Source organism: Balaenoptera borealis (assembly GCF_965194805.1).
Source record: "Balaenoptera borealis genome assembly, chromosome: 1".
Lineage (NCBI taxonomy): Eukaryota > Metazoa > Chordata > Mammalia > Artiodactyla > Balaenopteridae > Balaenoptera > Balaenoptera borealis.
Genome location: NC_138860.1, coordinates 149,774,379 through 149,789,832, shown reverse-complemented (window position 1 = coordinate 149,789,832; position 15,454 = coordinate 149,774,379). Strand labels below are relative to the sequence as shown.

Below are 15,454 nucleotides of genomic sequence, written 5' to 3'. Positions count from 1 at the left end.
GTGAGGGGTGGGCAGGAGGGCTGGGCCGTGAGGGAGGTACCCGCTGGGCAGGCTGGGCCTTAGGGTAGGGGGTCTGGGCCATACCCAGGGTATGGCGGGCTCGCGGTACAGGCGCGCAGGTCAGAGCTCAGCTGGCATGGCTAGGCAGAACTCACCACCTGCAGAGACAAGCTTGAGGAGCCCTGTGGGGATAAGGGGAGGTCATGGCTGCAGGTGCGGGGGGCACTGGGCATTGTTCAGGAGGACTGGGGGGCAGGGACAGTTCAGGTGGCATGGGAGAGTGGAGCTCACCCACCTGTGGGCAAAGGATAGGTGCCTGGAGAAGGCTGGGCTTGGGGCAGGGGAGGACGGCAGGCCCGTGAAGGGTGCTGACCTCACCAGTCTGCAGAGTCTAGGGGGGTGTACTTGAGGCTTCTGGGACTGGTCAGTGGGCGTGGCACCCGTGGCCAGAGTCTGAGACAGGAGGGCTATCTGGCCATGTGAACTGAGCCTCCTTGGTTACAAGTGAAACCTGCTGACCCAGTGAGGGGCGGAAAGGGAACTTCATTAGAGAAACCTGGGAGGCTCTGCTGCCTTACCAGGCCCCTCTCTCCCAGATGTCCCCAGGCCTTGCTCTTCCTTTTTCCTCAGGGCTCTGCTCAAATATAAGCTCCTTGGGAGGTCTTCCTTCACCGCCTGCCACCTTTCTCTGCTTTGTTTTTCTTCATAACCCTCATCCCTTCTGACAACAGATCATCGGTTTGCTTGTTTGTTGTCTGCTCTTCCTGCTAGAACAAGGGGCGGGCATTTTAGTCTGTTGTGTTTCCTGCTGGACCAGGGCCCTCACTGTGATAGGTGCATAGTACATGCTTATGTGGGGAGCTGTCAGGGTGGGGATGTCTGAGGGGAGTACAGGGGAGAGGCCCTGAGAGTGGGAGGCTGGGAGGTGGGGCAGAGCCCTGAGGGTGGAGTTGAGGGTTGGCAGCTGGCCCTGCAGGAGCAGCTGGGGTCCCTCCCAACCCAGACAGCCCGACCGAGTGCCAGACACCAGGATCCAACCACCTGTGCCGGTCTCTCTTGGGTATTCTTAAGGGGCCCAAACCCCATTATCCTCTCTTCCACACCTGCTCCTTCTGCTGCATTTTCTAACTCGCTGAAGGGGGTAACATCCACCCAGGTGTCCACAGGAAATGTGGATGCTGCCCTGACACCCCCTTTGCACGCTGTCTGCCCTCCAGTGCCCATTGTCACTAAACCCTGCCAACTCTACCATCACATCTCCCCATTTCTCCACTTTTCTCCATCCCTACTGCTCATACCGCCAAGTCAAACCTTCCCCGTTTCTTGCCTGGACCCCAGCTTCCTAGGAGCTCTGCACTCCTAGATTCCACATGCAGTCAGAGGGTATCTTGAAAAAAACATGCTCACCTAACACTCCCACCCAGGACCCTTCTGTGTCTCCCCGCTGCCTTTAGAACCCAGACCAGCACCCTTGCCACAGCCTTCAAGGCCTAGTCTGCCCCTGCTCCCAGCCTAGCGTCTCAGTTTCCCAGGTGCACTGGGCTTTGCTCATACTGTCCCCTCTGCTGGAAGCACCTTCTCCACCCTGGTGGCACCTACTCATTCATTCATTCCACAAGCCTGTACCGAGCCTCACCATGTGCAGACACAGCTCTGGAGCTGAGGACCCAGAGGGAAATAAAACAGATCCAGGGTCACTACCCTCCTAGAGCTTATAATATACCTAGGACTCAGCTAAACTGTCACCTCCTCCAGGAAGCCACCGGTGATGGGCAGGTTAGATGCCTGCCTGGGTGAGTCCAGTCGGGGATGCGGTGTCTGGTGGAGGGGTTCTTCCTCTCACTGTTGGATCTTTCTACAAGCAGCTGCTCTTGTTGCTTCAGAGCCCCCACCTGCACTGGCTGCCGTCTATTCCCTCGACCCGAGGCTGGATCGGGCCCCTGCCCCAGGCTCCCTTATCACAGCCCAGTTCCACTGCTGCTATTGTCAGATTGTTGCGTCCATCTCCCCTGCCAGCCTGGCTTCCTGAGCACAGAGGCAGCGTCTCAGTGGATTCCATGTCCCCAGTGCCCATGGGCAGGCACTGAGGATGTTTGGAATGAATGAGGAAGTGCTGGAACCATGTGGAAGGAACCCAGTGGGGAGCAGGGAGCCCTGCTGGGTAGGGGAGGTGACAAGGAGGCTCCCTCAGGTGACTGAAGCGAGTGCCCCCCTTGAATCTTGCATCTGGATTCATGGCCCCCAGTTTCCTGGCCCTGAGCCCCAGCCTGTCAGGGTGAGGAGGGAGCTTAGAGATGATGGAAGCCCACCTGTGGCTGCACAGGTGTGTGTCGGGGCAAGGGTGCTGACAGCCCGAGGGTCAGGCAGTGAGTCGGGCCCGGGCACGTCTGGGTCTCCTGCCTGCTGCAGGTGTGTCCTTCTCCCTGGGAAAACTACCCCATTTTCCTGGCCACCTGCTTCCTGGACTCTAGGCCTGTGGTGACTCTGAGACTGGCCAGCCTGGGGCCTGGCTGTCATGCCAGGGTCACTGTGGGCTTTGAACCCTTGCCCCTGGCCCCTGTCCACATGGCCCTGAGATCCACGAATGAGCAGCCCCATCTCCACCCTCATCTGATACCACTGATGTGAGATTTAAAGACTGGAGGACTCCTAGCCCCTGCCCTTCTGGGGTCTTTAGTCTGATGGTGGTGACAGGTGTGTTAAGGAGGGAAGACTTTGACACCTAGACATCTTGGCCGTGAATTCCTGTGGGAAGGCAGAAGGAGCGGAGTAGGATGTACATCAATTAGAACAAGGGTTCGGAGTCAGGCGCACCGGCTTCCAGCCCGTACAGGCTGTATGGCCTGGGATAGATCTCTGAACCTCTCTAAGCCTCTGTTTCCCCATCTGGAAATGGGGATAATTATAGACCCCACCTCACAGGGTTATGAGATTTAGATAGGCTCTGGGGTTGGTGGGAGCTTGGCATGCTGTTAAGTGCTTTGGCTCCCCTGGTCACCCCTGCAGCTGCTCGACATCGCCGGGAATCAGCTCACGGATATCCCCGAGAGGCTCCCCGAGTCGCTCGAGTACCTGTACCTGCAGAACAACAAGATTAGTACTGTGCCCGCCAATGCCTTTGACTCCACACCCAACCTCAAAGGGATCTTTCTCAGGTAGGAGGTCCTCTGGGGCCCTGCACGTGCCCCTCTGGGGACTGGCCCGGCTCCAGCAGGATAGTCAGGGCATATGGGAACCACTTGCAGGTAGAGGTCAGTATTTGAAGCCTAGCTTTCCTGCTGACCAGCTGTGTGACCCTGGGTACATCACAGAACCCCACTGAGCTCCTGTTTCCTTAGCACTCAAGGGTTGGGACATTCCTGGCCAGGCCTGGTGAGGTTCATGGGTTTGTGAGAGGGCTTTGGAAGATTTAAAAAGCATAGCATGTGGGTGTTATTGATGTTCCTGTGGCAGGAAGGGACCACAGAAAGCATCTTCCCAATTTACAGCTGGGAAGGCTGAGGCCCAGAGAGCATAGGTGACCACTGTGTCCCACATGTGCACAGCTGGCCAGGCTGGGCCTGGACCTCAGATCCAGGACAGCAGATGTTCAGGTCCTCGCTGGGTTCTGGAGGTTTAGAATGATTCAGGGGACCCAGCTACCCAAGGAGCTTCCATACAGTAGAGCCAGGGTGGTTCTTCCCACCATCCCCACCCCCCAAGTCAGAGAGAAGGAGACAGATCAGAGTAAGGCAGTATGTGCACTCCCAGGGGCTTTGTGACCCAGAAGGCCAGGCTGGGAGACGTTGGGGTGCAGTGTGACCTGTGCCTCTCGGCTCCTGCAGAGACTGAGGTGCAGAGAGTTGAGGGGGCCTGAGATCAGAGCCCAGCCTCCCCCTTCCCAAACCTAAGTGTGTCCCTGGCCCAGCTTGGCCCTGGCCTTGTCTGTGTGCCCCTCCACACCTGGCACCAAGGCGACTCCAGGCTGGCAGCGCAGGAGCCTCAGGCCTAGAGGTTAATGCCAAAGGGCAGGCAGAGAGAAGGTGTCTGTGTCTGCCCCCCCCAAATCATAACAAGAGCACAGATGGGGGAGGCCTTCCCTCCGCTGCCCTGGGTCACCCCTACCCCCCAGCAGCAGCCACGTTGAACAGCTTGAGCTCCCTGTGACACCCATGCTCCTGAGCCGCCTCGTTTTGTGTTTGCTGCGCGTCTTCCTGGAGGGCCCGTCCCCTCTGCTCCGCTTCTGGGCTGGGTCAGTGTGGGGCGCGGTCAGGCCCTGGCGCTGACCCCACGTGGGTGGCCTGCACAGGTTTAACAAGCTGGCCGTGGGCTCTGTGGTGGAAAGTGCCTTCCGGAGGCTGAAGCACCTGCAGGTCTTGGACATAGAAGGCAACCATGAGTATGGTGATGTTTCCAAGGACCGGGGCCGGTTGGAAGAGGAAGAGGAGGAGGACAAGGACGAGGAGGACGAGGAGGAAGAGGAAAGGTGGTAGTGACAGGGTAACCGGATCTGACGTAGGTAGGTGGTCTGTGCGGGGTGCGCTAACCTGCTTCACCAGTTTCCTGCCCCTGACCCCGGTCTAGGTCTTTCTGTCCTTTCTTCACCCTCTGTCCCCTGCTTCATCATTCATTTTGCAAATCTGTTAGAGCACTTGGTATGCTCAGGCCCTGAGTGAGAGGTCGGGTATGACAGTGCACCTGTGGGAGGCCGGCCGGTGCCGGGGGCCTCCATGCAGGGTGATGCGTCCCTGATGGGACCCGCACAGGGGCTGGGATGGTGGAAGCAGGGAATGAATGTGGGGACCCGGGAGGAGGCTACTGCTGTATCCAAGCCAGAGATGCTGGGGGCGGGCGTTGAGGATGCAGACAAGCAGATGGGCCTGAACAGAGTCTGGGGGTGCACACTTGAGGAGCCCAAGTAGTCCTGCTGGACATGGGGTGAGGGAGAAGACAAGATGCCAGTTCTAGCTTGGAATTCCAGGTGGACGACAGTACTAGGAGGAGCAGGTTTGGTGGGGGGAATGATGAGTTTGGAGGGCGCTGGAGGAGCTGTCCAGGGTGGGCTGGATATGTGGGTCTGGGGCTCAGGAGCGAGGTCTGGGCTGGAGATGGGGGTCCAGGCATTGTCAGCCTTGAAACAGTCACTGAGGCCACAGGAGGCTGGGGGACCTTGCCTTGGGGGAGAGAGAGAGAGAGAGAGAGAGAGAGAGAGAGCATGGCCAGCCGGAGGGGAACGGAGGAAGGAGCTGGGACAGAGCACTGGGGCACCGAGACAGGAGGAATGCAGACAGCCCAGAACAGAGGGAGATTACACACGCATGCAACACAAACACCTGCATGTGCACACAGCACACCAACCCACATGTACCCACGCTCACGCCCATCTAAACATGTACACATATGCACAAAGCACACACTCAAACACACACCACACATATGCACACACAGACACACATATACTCCATCGCACATTCACAGATGCAGGACAGGTGCGCCATTGCATGCACATGTGTGCATGCGAGTACATGCGCACATGCCTCCCCAGGCACACGTGCCCTGTGTGCACGCGTGCACACACACATACATGTGCATGCCCATTATGCCTCCATGCACAGGCTTCTCTGGAAGTAGAGGGAATCAGCCGTGCTTCTGACAGACTGATGGAGCCGAGCATGGCCACGGACTCACGGGATTTATCCACAAGGAGGTCACCAGGACCTTGTGGGGAGCGGCTTCAGGGGCAAAGAGGGTGGAGAAAGCGGCTGGAAAGGCAAGGGTTCAGGGAGTGTAGACAATTCTAAGAAGTTTGACTGTAAAGAGATGAAAGAGGGTGGTGGTGGGAAAGGGGGCGTGAAGTTCAGGCAGGGCTCTGTTCACGTTATGCCTTTTTTAAGGGATAGAGCTGGCTTGAGGGCTGATGGGGAGGGGCAGTGTGGAGGGGGGAGTTAAAAATATAAGAGAAGAGAGCTGGGTGTAGCCGTCCCTGTGGAAACAGGAGGAAGGACTGGCTTGGGCGGGAGGGTCAGCGCTCCTTTCACTGTGACAGCAGGACGGAGGACCGAGTGGCTGCAGTTACACGCAGATTAGTGGCTTGGTAGCTGGACGTGAAGTCACACCTGCCTGATGCACACCTCTCTGTGCAGCAGGAGGTGCTCAGCAGACGGGGGTGGGTGTGGAGACGATGACCAGTTGGATCCATCCATGCCTGGGGTTTTGGCCAGGTGTGTGGGACAGGAGGGCAAGGAACAAGGAAACTGAGGGTACTGGCAAGAGAATGGCTGCCTCGCGGAGGCTGGGGGTCAGGCTGGGAAGGGAAGAGGGTGCAGACAGGAAGGGCTGGTCTCCTGGGGGGGATGTAGGAGAGTGGACACAGTGGTGGCGAGTAGACAGGAGGAGAGGTGTGGTCAGGAGGGAGAATCAGAGTGAGCCGAGCTGGGGGTCCTGGGGCCAGGGTGTGGCCATGGGAGGAGGCCACTGGGCCACTGTTCGGATGCTGAATTGAAGTGGGGCCTGGGTCAGAGAGAGGCCTGAGGGGGGTTGAGGATACCGTGGGTGGATGACAGAGGGAGGTGGGGAAAGGGGTCCAGCTGATGACAGAGAGAGCAGTGTGCTGGGCTGGCTATCCAAGCGTGGAGGGCAGGCCCAGAGGCAGTGCTCGGGAGTCATCTTACTTGACTCCTGGGGCCCTGGGCCATGAAGCTGGAGCCCCTTCTCTCCACGCGTTGTCCTCAGGCAGAGCCAGGGGTCAGCGACTGGGGTGACTGGCCATTCAGTGAGGATGCTGTGGCCCTCACGAGGGGTACCCTGGGTCCTGGGGTGGAGAAGATCTGCCCCCTCTAGAGGACATTGGCCGCGGTCAGGTGTGCTGAGCGGGACCCTAGGAGAGGCCCTGGGAAAGGCCAGAGAGATCCGAAGTCCCTCCAGTCCACACCAGGCGCCCCAGGAGCACCTCCTAGTGGGTGACCCGCTGGCTCTGGACCCCCGGGGCACCTCCCCCTCAGGCCTGCAGTTGCCTGACCCTCCCAGAGCCCCCAGCTCTAATCTACCTGTCCCAGGCTGGTCGTGGTTGGCGGGTCTGCCCTGGCCTCCCCTGACTCTCCCGCATGTTCTGCAGGATGACGGACCGCTGGAGCCTTTCTGCAGCACGTGCCTGAGCCTTGTGCGTCCCCACTCTGCCTCTCTCACAGACACACCCAGCACAGCACCTGCCGGGCCCCCGCTCCGCACACAGGCTGGACCCAGTCTCCCACACCCACCCATTCCCGCAGCTCATCCGCAGCCAGACACATGCAGACACCACACCCACACACACCACACGGCTGCACATCATCCTTCAAATGCCCCACTCTCGCCCCACACCCGACACCGCCATCACCCCCTGAGTCCTGCAGACTCGATGAAGGGTCTGACCTGCCCTGGCACTCATGGGTGCCTGTTCCCTGCCCCGTGGACACACATGTACATACACACACATACACGAGTCACATGCAAACAGCCCTCCTTGGCCTATGCCGCCAAGAGCTCTTGCCCCAGCCAGAAATGGCCAGAGCAGCTTGCTGTCTGACTGTCTGCCCGTCCGTCTGTCCCTTGCGGAAGATACAGAGTTACCTCCATCCTCTCTGCGGCCAGGTGCCTGCACCCTCTGGAATTCACAAAAGCTGGCTTTTGTTCCTTTCCCTGCATTTGGGGACAGGAACCTTCAGGACTGCTGCCCTGGCCCGCCCACCCTGCTCCCCACCACTGGGGCCGGCACTCCCCGCCAGGCCCTGGCCGGCTGCAGGCACATCTTTGATGGGCCAGCCCCCCTGAGGCCAGAGGGAAGGTCTGGGGCCGCTAGGGCCCTTGGGCTGGAACTAGGCGGAGGCCATGGGGCTGGGCAGAACAAGAGCGAAGGGCCCAGCTGCACCGATGAGAGAACTTTTTTATTCTTTGGGCCTGAGGGGAGTTCTGGGTGCCTTTGGTTTTTTTTATTCTTTTTTAAGGAAAAAAAAAATGATAAAAACTTCAAAGCAGATTTTTCTTGTTACAGAAAAACTAATATAAAAGCATTACCCCAGTCTGGCAGCCTGTGGCCGTGTCTATGTGTGCTTCCTGCCAGGTGCTGGGCTCATGCCTGGCCGGGTGGGCAGGATCCAAGCACCTCAGCACCTTCTGGACCAGCAGGAGTCAGTGCAGAGTTCAGGTCTTGGGGCCCACAAAGTAATCACACAGGCAGAGGTCCAGGGATGCAGGGTTTAGTTGCAGGTAAGGCGGCCTGGAGGCAGGTGCAGCCCCTCAGCTGGGTGGAGGTCAGCAGGTTGGGACCACCACACTAGGCCGTGAGCTCACTCTGCACTCCCACGGTCTGAGCATCCAAGCAAAGGACCTGCCGGCTTCAGGCTGCTCAGGGCTCCTGTACACTGAGTGGGCATTCCTGATGGGGTCTGTCCCATAGAGGATGCTGGAGTGGGAAAGGGGCTGCAGGCAGGCCTGGGAGCTGGGGCTCTGGTCTCTGCAGACCTGCCCAGGGAAGAGGTTGCAGACATGCCCAGTGCACCACCACCACCAGCAGGGCCAGAGCTGGACCAGAAGGCAGTACCCGGCTTAGGGCAAAGAAGAACCTCTGACGGGCAGAGCTGCCCCACAGTGGATGAGATGCCCAGCAAGTAGTGGCCCCTCACTACTGCAGGTGTGTAAGCATGCTCCTGTCAAGCCCAGGAAAGAGCAGGTTCCTGCCTTGTGTGGAGCAGATACCATTGCTCCAAGGCCCTTAGAGATGTGACACAGGGAAGGGGCCAATAAGCCAGGCCACACCATGTGGGGAGTTAGGATAGCTTGACATCTGACCTCTCCTAGGTGATTGGGCCTTAAGGAAGGAAAGATGCTCCCATGGTGGATACTACAGCCCTCAGCCCTGCAGTGGGAGGGGGAGCCGGGGGCCCTTCCTGGGCTCCTCAGACTATGGCCCTGGGAGGAGGAGGGAAGTAGTTTAGGAGTGGGGGCTGGGAGGCAGGTACCCTCCTGATTCTCAGAGTGACCCTGGAAGGCTCCTCCCCTCGCCCAGCTTCAGTGTCTCCAGGGCTCCACAGTGCAAGACCTGGGGCTGCATCTTCTCCCCAGAGTACATCCAGAGCAGGCTGTGTGGCCAGGGCTCTTCTGTGTCCCCTGCGAGCCTCCTGGAGGCACCATGGGGCTGAGGAGAACGACGGAGGGAGAGTCTGGAAACTTCTTGGGCACATCCCCTCCTTAAAGCAAAGCATTCACTGAAAGGAGCCAGGCTGGCTGAGGAAATGTGTTTCTTTTGTGAGGACTGACCTCAGGGCCCTGCCTGCAGAGCAGAGCCCAGGCTGCGGGCAGAGTGGTCTGTCCACACTGTGGCCGTCCAGACAGGCCCCTGGGCAGCCTGGTTTGCACTCTACCTCCTGCATGTGACGGCCCAGGCAGGCCTGTCCCCACTCCAGCCACCAGGATGGGCTCATTTGCATGCTGGCTGCCCAGGCAGGCCTGTCCACACGCTGACAGCCCAGGCAGAGCTGTCTACACTCCAGCTACACGGACAAGGCTGTCGACATTCTGGCTTCCTGGACAGCCCTGTCTGTACTCTGGCTGCCCAGACAGGCCAGTCTGCTCTTTGACTGCCTGTATTAGCCCAATAAAGAAATGCTGGCCAGAGTATGGTCGCTAGGCCCACAAGATTGAAAAACAAAATACCTTTATTTAGTCATCACTGAATTTGCAAACACAGAAGGGAATAGAAAATCTAACTCCACTTCATCACACGGGCTTTGGGGGAGCGCTGACCCCAGGGCCACATGGGTAGCTTGACTAAAGCATCCCAGGTGAGCCTGCCTCCCCAGTCCCGGCCAGCCCACCTGTTCAGTGGGAGTCTAGCCCTGGTGTTTCTAAGGGCCCTGTGGCTCTGATGAAGACATCCTCGTCTCCACATTGGGTGAGCTTTGTGAGAGATAACTGGTAGGACAGGAGACGGGACGGGCTGTGGCACATGGAAGGCAGCGGTCTTGGCCTTAGGCTGGGCCCATCCTTGGGGAGAGCAGTTTGTTTGAGGCCACGTGTTACGGGGCAGGGTGGGGGCTGGCCTGGGCTGGGACACAGCTGGGGCAGAACCAGGACATTGCTGTGTCTTCATAAATTGAAAGCAGTGGTGGCTCTGGGGCTCCTGGGGAGGGGCAGAGCCTCTCTCTCTCGGCATCTGGCCTTGCAGGCATCCCTATCCTCCGGGAGGGAGGGGCCGAGGCTTGAAAGCCTTGAACTAGAGTCCTGGCCCTGACATTATTTGCTCTGAGACCTGGCGCAAGTGTTTTCAGCTCTCAGAGCCTCAACTCTGTGCTCCAGAAAGTGGGGACCGTACCCCTGCCTGCCGCCCTCACAGGCCAACACGATGCAAATGTTACAGTCAGGGCTTGGGCTACGCCTGCCTGTAACTCTCCAGCTGGGGCTCCCATGTGCAGTCTTTCCCCTTTCTGAGACTCCACGTTCCGTCAAGTGGCTCTCATTCCGGTCTCTCAAGTGACGGGGGAGGGGGGGGGGAAGATAGTGTGAGCCTGGTCCTTGTGCTCAGGAAAGCCGTGAGTTGAGATCCTGCCCTTGGCCCCTAGTCTTGGAGGCCTGCCCTGGCCCCTACAGCTCCGCAGGCTCAGACGTTGGTCTCAAGCTCACTGATCTCAATGGTGCAGTGGCCCAGACTGGCAGCAGCTGGCTCCTCATCCTGCTCCACCTGGATGGGGACGTGGTGGGGACAGGTGGGGCCCAGGGTCAGCTCTGAGGCCTCAGCCACGCTCTTCACACAGCCATTCTGCTGGGTCGCCACGATCTCCTGGAGGCTCACGGGCTTGGTCTCGCAGGGCGGCAGTTTCTGGTGAGGGGAAACAGGTTTTGGCAGCAGCAGGCGAGACTGAGGTTAGGCAGTAGGGAGTACTGAAGGAGCAAAGGGCTGGGAACAACCTGATTGGTTTTCCTACAGACGTGCTGGGGGATCTTGATAGGTCACAAGGGCTCTCTGGGCTCCAGTTCCAGGCTGTCCTGCCTTCTCCTGGGACTGTCTTAGTAGAGGAGGGCACCTGGCCCACGGGGTCCAGTGCGGGAATGGGCGGCTCCCCTGCCTGGCCTCAGTGTCCTCCCCATGGAGTGGGGCAGCCTGCTACACGTGGTTACGGAAGGAGCCCTGAGGACCGTGAAGCCCCGCAGACGTGTGAACGCTGGCATTGTTGTCGGCAGGACACTAGGGTACTGCTCCCTGAGGGCACTGTGTTCACCACTGCTGCTCCTGTGTCTAGATCAGCACTGGCCACAGTGGGTGCTCAGCAATTTGCTGTTAGAGGAATCTGTCACCCGGGTGCCCACGATGAGAACAAGGCTTGGAGGGATCAGGCGAGGGCTGCCCAGCTGGTGGGTGGCCGATGTGCTGCCTTGCCCCCCCCCACCCGGCTCCACCCCCGGGTCTTTGGGCAGCGCGGCTGGGAGGGAGGCACCGTTCTCACCTCGGTGCCCGTGTCCTGAGCGAAGTCCTTCCGGCAGACGTGAGCCATGATCCCGGCGGCCAGCGCATCACCCAGCACGTTAATCATGGTGCGGAAACGGTCCCTGGTGGGCCAAGGTGGGCAGTGAGCGGCAGGCCCTCTGCTGTAAGGGGGGCTGGAAGAGGACAGTGCTCACCCCAGCAGCACCCACAGGATGGGCGCCTTCCTGGTCCTCCCAGCCCACCACCCCCTGGTGATGCTCAAGTGGGTGATGCAGGGCCGGCTTTGTAGGCATGTGACTGTGCAGTGGCTCAGGGCCTGTGTGTAGAAGGGCCCGGACTTGGGCTAATGCTCTGCTCCCACCCTCTTGAAATTCTTTATAATTTTTGAACAAGGGATCCCACATTTTCATTTTTGAAAACTGGGCCCCGCAAATAATGCAGCTGGGCCGGTGTCAGCGAGTACCCACTGTGCCAAACCACAGCAGTTCCCCAGCCCACCCCGAGTGCCTACCACCCAAGGGATAGGGGTGGGTGGGGCGAACCCCACTCACAGAGCCCAGTCGACAGCGATGATGAGGGTGATGTCATCAGTGGGAAGTCCCACGGAGGTGAGCACGATGACCATGGTGACGAGCCCGGCCTGGGGGATGCCGGCTGCCCCGATGCTGGCTGCGGTGGCTGTGATGCTGCAGGAGGGGCGGGGAGCATTGCTGGGCCCTGGACCCAAGGAGGAGGCCAAAATCCCAGGGCCTCTGGGGACAGCATTGTGGAGCAGGAATTGTTACGAATGCCACATCAGGGAGTTCCCCGGGTGGGAGGCATGTCTCTGCTTAAGGTCCTGTGGTCCCAGAGGCCCCCATCCCTGGCCTCAGCAGAACCTCCTGAGAAGTTTGTGGAAAACCCTGTGTCTGGAGCCACTGTCTCTGTAGGTTTCCAGGAAGCTGCCCACAGATTCTGATTGTCCACTGGCACAGCTCTGCCCAGCCTCCTTCTAGGACTGGGTCCCCAGGGGGTCAGACTTGTACCCTCGGGGTGGCATGTGAGGCCTTCCCCTTGGCCTCTGCCCCTCACCCTAGCACCCGTCCCTCAGCTCTAGCCACACCAGCAGCTCTTCCACCGTCCCTCAATCCTGCCCCTGGCCTCTGCTTACCCTGTGCCTGCCTGCAACACCCTCCCTGCTCTGCATGTCCAGACTGCAGGCCCTCTTCTGGCTCCAAGCTTTCCAGCCTGCTCAGATCTCCCCCTCTGCAGGGCAGTGCTGGGGAAGGAGCCTGGTGCCCTGAGTCACGAGGCCAGGTCACGTTTCAGCCCCAGCACTGGCTTGCTGTGTGGCCTGGAATAAGCCCCTTGCCCTCTCTGGGCCTCAGAGACTCCATGAGATCTGGGAGCTCAAGACTCCTGAAGGCCGTTCCAGAGTACCCCCCGCCCCAATCCACACTGGGTGCAGGGTGTCAGGAGTGCACCTGATGGTGATGATCTGGCCGAAGTCCAGCTCATAGTTGTTGACCTGGGCAATGAAGATGGCGGCCACAGCCTCGTAGAGTGCGGTGCCATCCATGTTGATGGTGGCGCCCACGGGCAGCACGAAGCGGGCAATGCGCCGGTCGATGTGGTTGTTCTCCAGCAGGCACTTGAAGGTGATTGGCAGTGTGGCTGAGCTGTGGGCAGAGGGGCCAGTGTCTGCTCATCACCCACCTCCAGGACGGTCAGGGCCCCCGGGTTGCCCGCTGGCCAGTGATGGAAGCTCTCCCCACCCCCCAACGCCAGGCAGTTGGCCCATCTGGGGTGGGGGGAGAACAGGCTGAAGGGGCTTTGAAAATGGTCCCATGGCCAGACTTGCCCAGGCCCAGGGCCTCAGAGACCCTCATACACACAGGTCAGGAAGGGAGTTACCACCAGCCGAGCTCCTACTATGCGCCGGGCACTGTGCTTTATACATCCTCATGGCTTCCTGCGAGGGAGGGGGTTTAAGTCCCTTTTACAGGTGAAAAAACTGAAGCCCAGAGGGGAGGAGGGGCTGACCCTGTGTCACACGACTGTGCCAAGTGCGGATGAAGAGGTCAGTCAAAAGCAGGGCTCTGGTGGGACCGCTGGCTTCAGATTCCGGCCTCCCACTAGCCCAGTGGCCCTGGCACCTCCTTAACCTGCGTGTGCCGTAGTTTCCGTGTCCCAAGCAGTCCATACATTACAGAGCTATTAGGATTCAGTGAGTGGGCCCTCAGGACAGCGTCTGCATACTGTAGGCGCTCAACCAGTGGTAGCCACTGCTCACGTTGCAGCTGTGTTGTTACCGAGCTCCCAGTGGCAGTGTTGGGACTGAAACTCAGGTTAGCGTGGCCCCAGAGCCCTTCCTCTACCACAGGCCATTGCCTGGGAAGCCCACTGGCACCTGCCCGAGCCCCTCGTGGGCCCCAGGCATGCTGGGCCCGAGGCCGTGGTTCCTGCCAACAGGAAATGGCGAGGGCTGCTGGCTCTGTCACGGGGGCCAGCAGCTGCTTGGGGCTTCGTCTTTCCCTCTCACCTCCTCCCTCGGCCCTGGGTGAGGGTTCCTGGACAAGGCTTCTAGGGCTTCTCCTCACTGGGCTTCTGCTCCTCCTGAGTCCTGTATGAGGTGCTTCTGCTGCCAAGGGTGGGCCATGTGGCTGCCAGGGAAGGAGGTCTGTGGTGGCCCTCATTCCCATTTTACAGATTGGGAAGCTGAGGCCCAGGGAAGAGAAGGCAGTAAGGGATGCAGGGAAGAGCCAGGCCTTTGGTGCCAGGGACACGGGCTCAAGTTCGGGTGACTTCTTCCATGCGGAGCTTGGACACTCGCTGTGGGGAGAACCACCCTTTCTTCACAGGGTTAGATGCCCAGTAAGTGACCATCTCCTTTCCCCCACCCCACCCCTTGCTCAATAGCCGAGTTTGCATGACTCTACCTCCCTGGGTCTCCTGCACTCGGCTGTGGTCTGGGATCTTTCAGGGCAGGTGCTGCTTCATCAAGCCCAGACCGGCCTTAGTGGGTTATCTCCGTTAATCCCACAGTGACCCTATGTGGCAGAGGCTACAATGATCCTCAGTCTGTATCAGAGGAAACTGACAGGGAGGTCACCAGGGAGGTCAGGTGACTTGCCCACAGCCACACAGCTAGTGGGTGATGGAACCATGAGGCAAGTTCCTACTGTCTGGAGACACCACCAAGGTTGTGACGGGGCAACTTGCCAGGCTGTCCCAGTGACAGTAGACAGGCAAGGTCCCTAAATAGCACAGGGCCTGACTTCAACAGAAGCACCACGTAGCAGCGCAAGGCGACAGCGATAGCGATTGCAGACTCAGCACTCTTCAGCTCTCCCTGCCCCTGTTGCGTGGAAGCCGAGCCCCATGTGGACTGAGTGAACCCGGGGTATGTGGGCAGGTGGAGGAGGGCTTTCTGCCATTTGGGCAGGTAGTGCCTCAAGCATTACATTTTAAGAATACGTCTTGTTACCGTAGCGTCTCCCAAGTTTGTGAAGCAGGTCACGCTGACACTTTCCGTGGTTCTATGGCTACAGACAAATGATGGCTGGACAGAAGGACAGCATTCAGCCATGGTCTCCTCCCCCATCCTGCCCGCTGCCCAGGGCTACCTGGAGGAGGTGGCCAGCGCAATGAGCAGGGCCTGGAGAATGCCACGGATGAAGACGATGGGGTTCTTTTTGGTGATGAAGAAGTAGAGCAGGGGCAGGATGAAGAGGCCGTGCACCACTAGCCCGCACACCACGGTGGCAGCGTAGAAGCCCAGCTTCTTTCCCACGGTCGTGGGGTTGTCCATCTCCAGGATCTTGCCAGCGATGAGGAACACGATGCCAAAGGGGAAGTACCTGGGGTGGGCAGGGCAGCCGGCTCAGTGCTGGGCAGACAAAGGTCCTGGGAGGCCCTGGCACTGCCTCACTGCCTAGCCTCACCCTTCTAAGCCTCCCGGGGCTCCTGTGAGGACAGAATGAGACTGTGTACCCAGGTGCCTGGCACATGGTGAAACGAATGCCACCTCAACCAGTC

The 15,454-nt window shown here is 59.4% G+C and overlaps 2 protein-coding genes across 4 annotated transcripts in view; one reads left to right on the top strand and one right to left on the bottom strand.

The window, feature by feature from the left end:
* PODN (podocan) overlaps nucleotides 1-15,454 on the top strand; it is a 50,006-nt gene that overhangs the window by 14,707 nt on the left and 19,845 nt on the right. For 2 of the 3 annotated variants that reach the window (XM_082370965.1, XM_082370964.1), the window contains exons 9-10: nucleotides 3,007-3,155; nucleotides 4,289-4,498. In XM_082370965.1, coding sequence (XP_082227091.1) covers nucleotides 3,007-3,155; nucleotides 4,289-4,472 — 333 coding nt within the window. In that variant the 3' untranslated portion in view covers nucleotides 4,473-4,498. Of the gene's footprint in view, nucleotides 1-3,006; nucleotides 3,156-4,288; nucleotides 4,499-7,093; nucleotides 8,044-15,454 lie in introns of those variants that run through there. The other variant, XM_082370963.1, reaches the window with a different exon arrangement.
* SLC1A7 (solute carrier family 1 member 7) overlaps nucleotides 8,127-15,454 on the bottom strand; it is a 48,119-nt gene continuing 40,791 nt past the window's right edge. The window contains exons 7-11 of the mRNA XM_082371307.1: nucleotides 15,043-15,276; nucleotides 12,901-13,095; nucleotides 11,989-12,123; nucleotides 11,457-11,559; nucleotides 8,127-10,831 (exon numbers count right to left, since the gene is read on the bottom strand). Of these exons, the coding sequence (XP_082227433.1) occupies nucleotides 10,613-10,831; nucleotides 11,457-11,559; nucleotides 11,989-12,123; nucleotides 12,901-13,095; nucleotides 15,043-15,276 (886 nt within the window). The 3' untranslated portion in view covers nucleotides 8,127-10,612. The remainder of the gene's footprint in view (nucleotides 10,832-11,456; nucleotides 11,560-11,988; nucleotides 12,124-12,900; nucleotides 13,096-15,042; nucleotides 15,277-15,454) is intronic.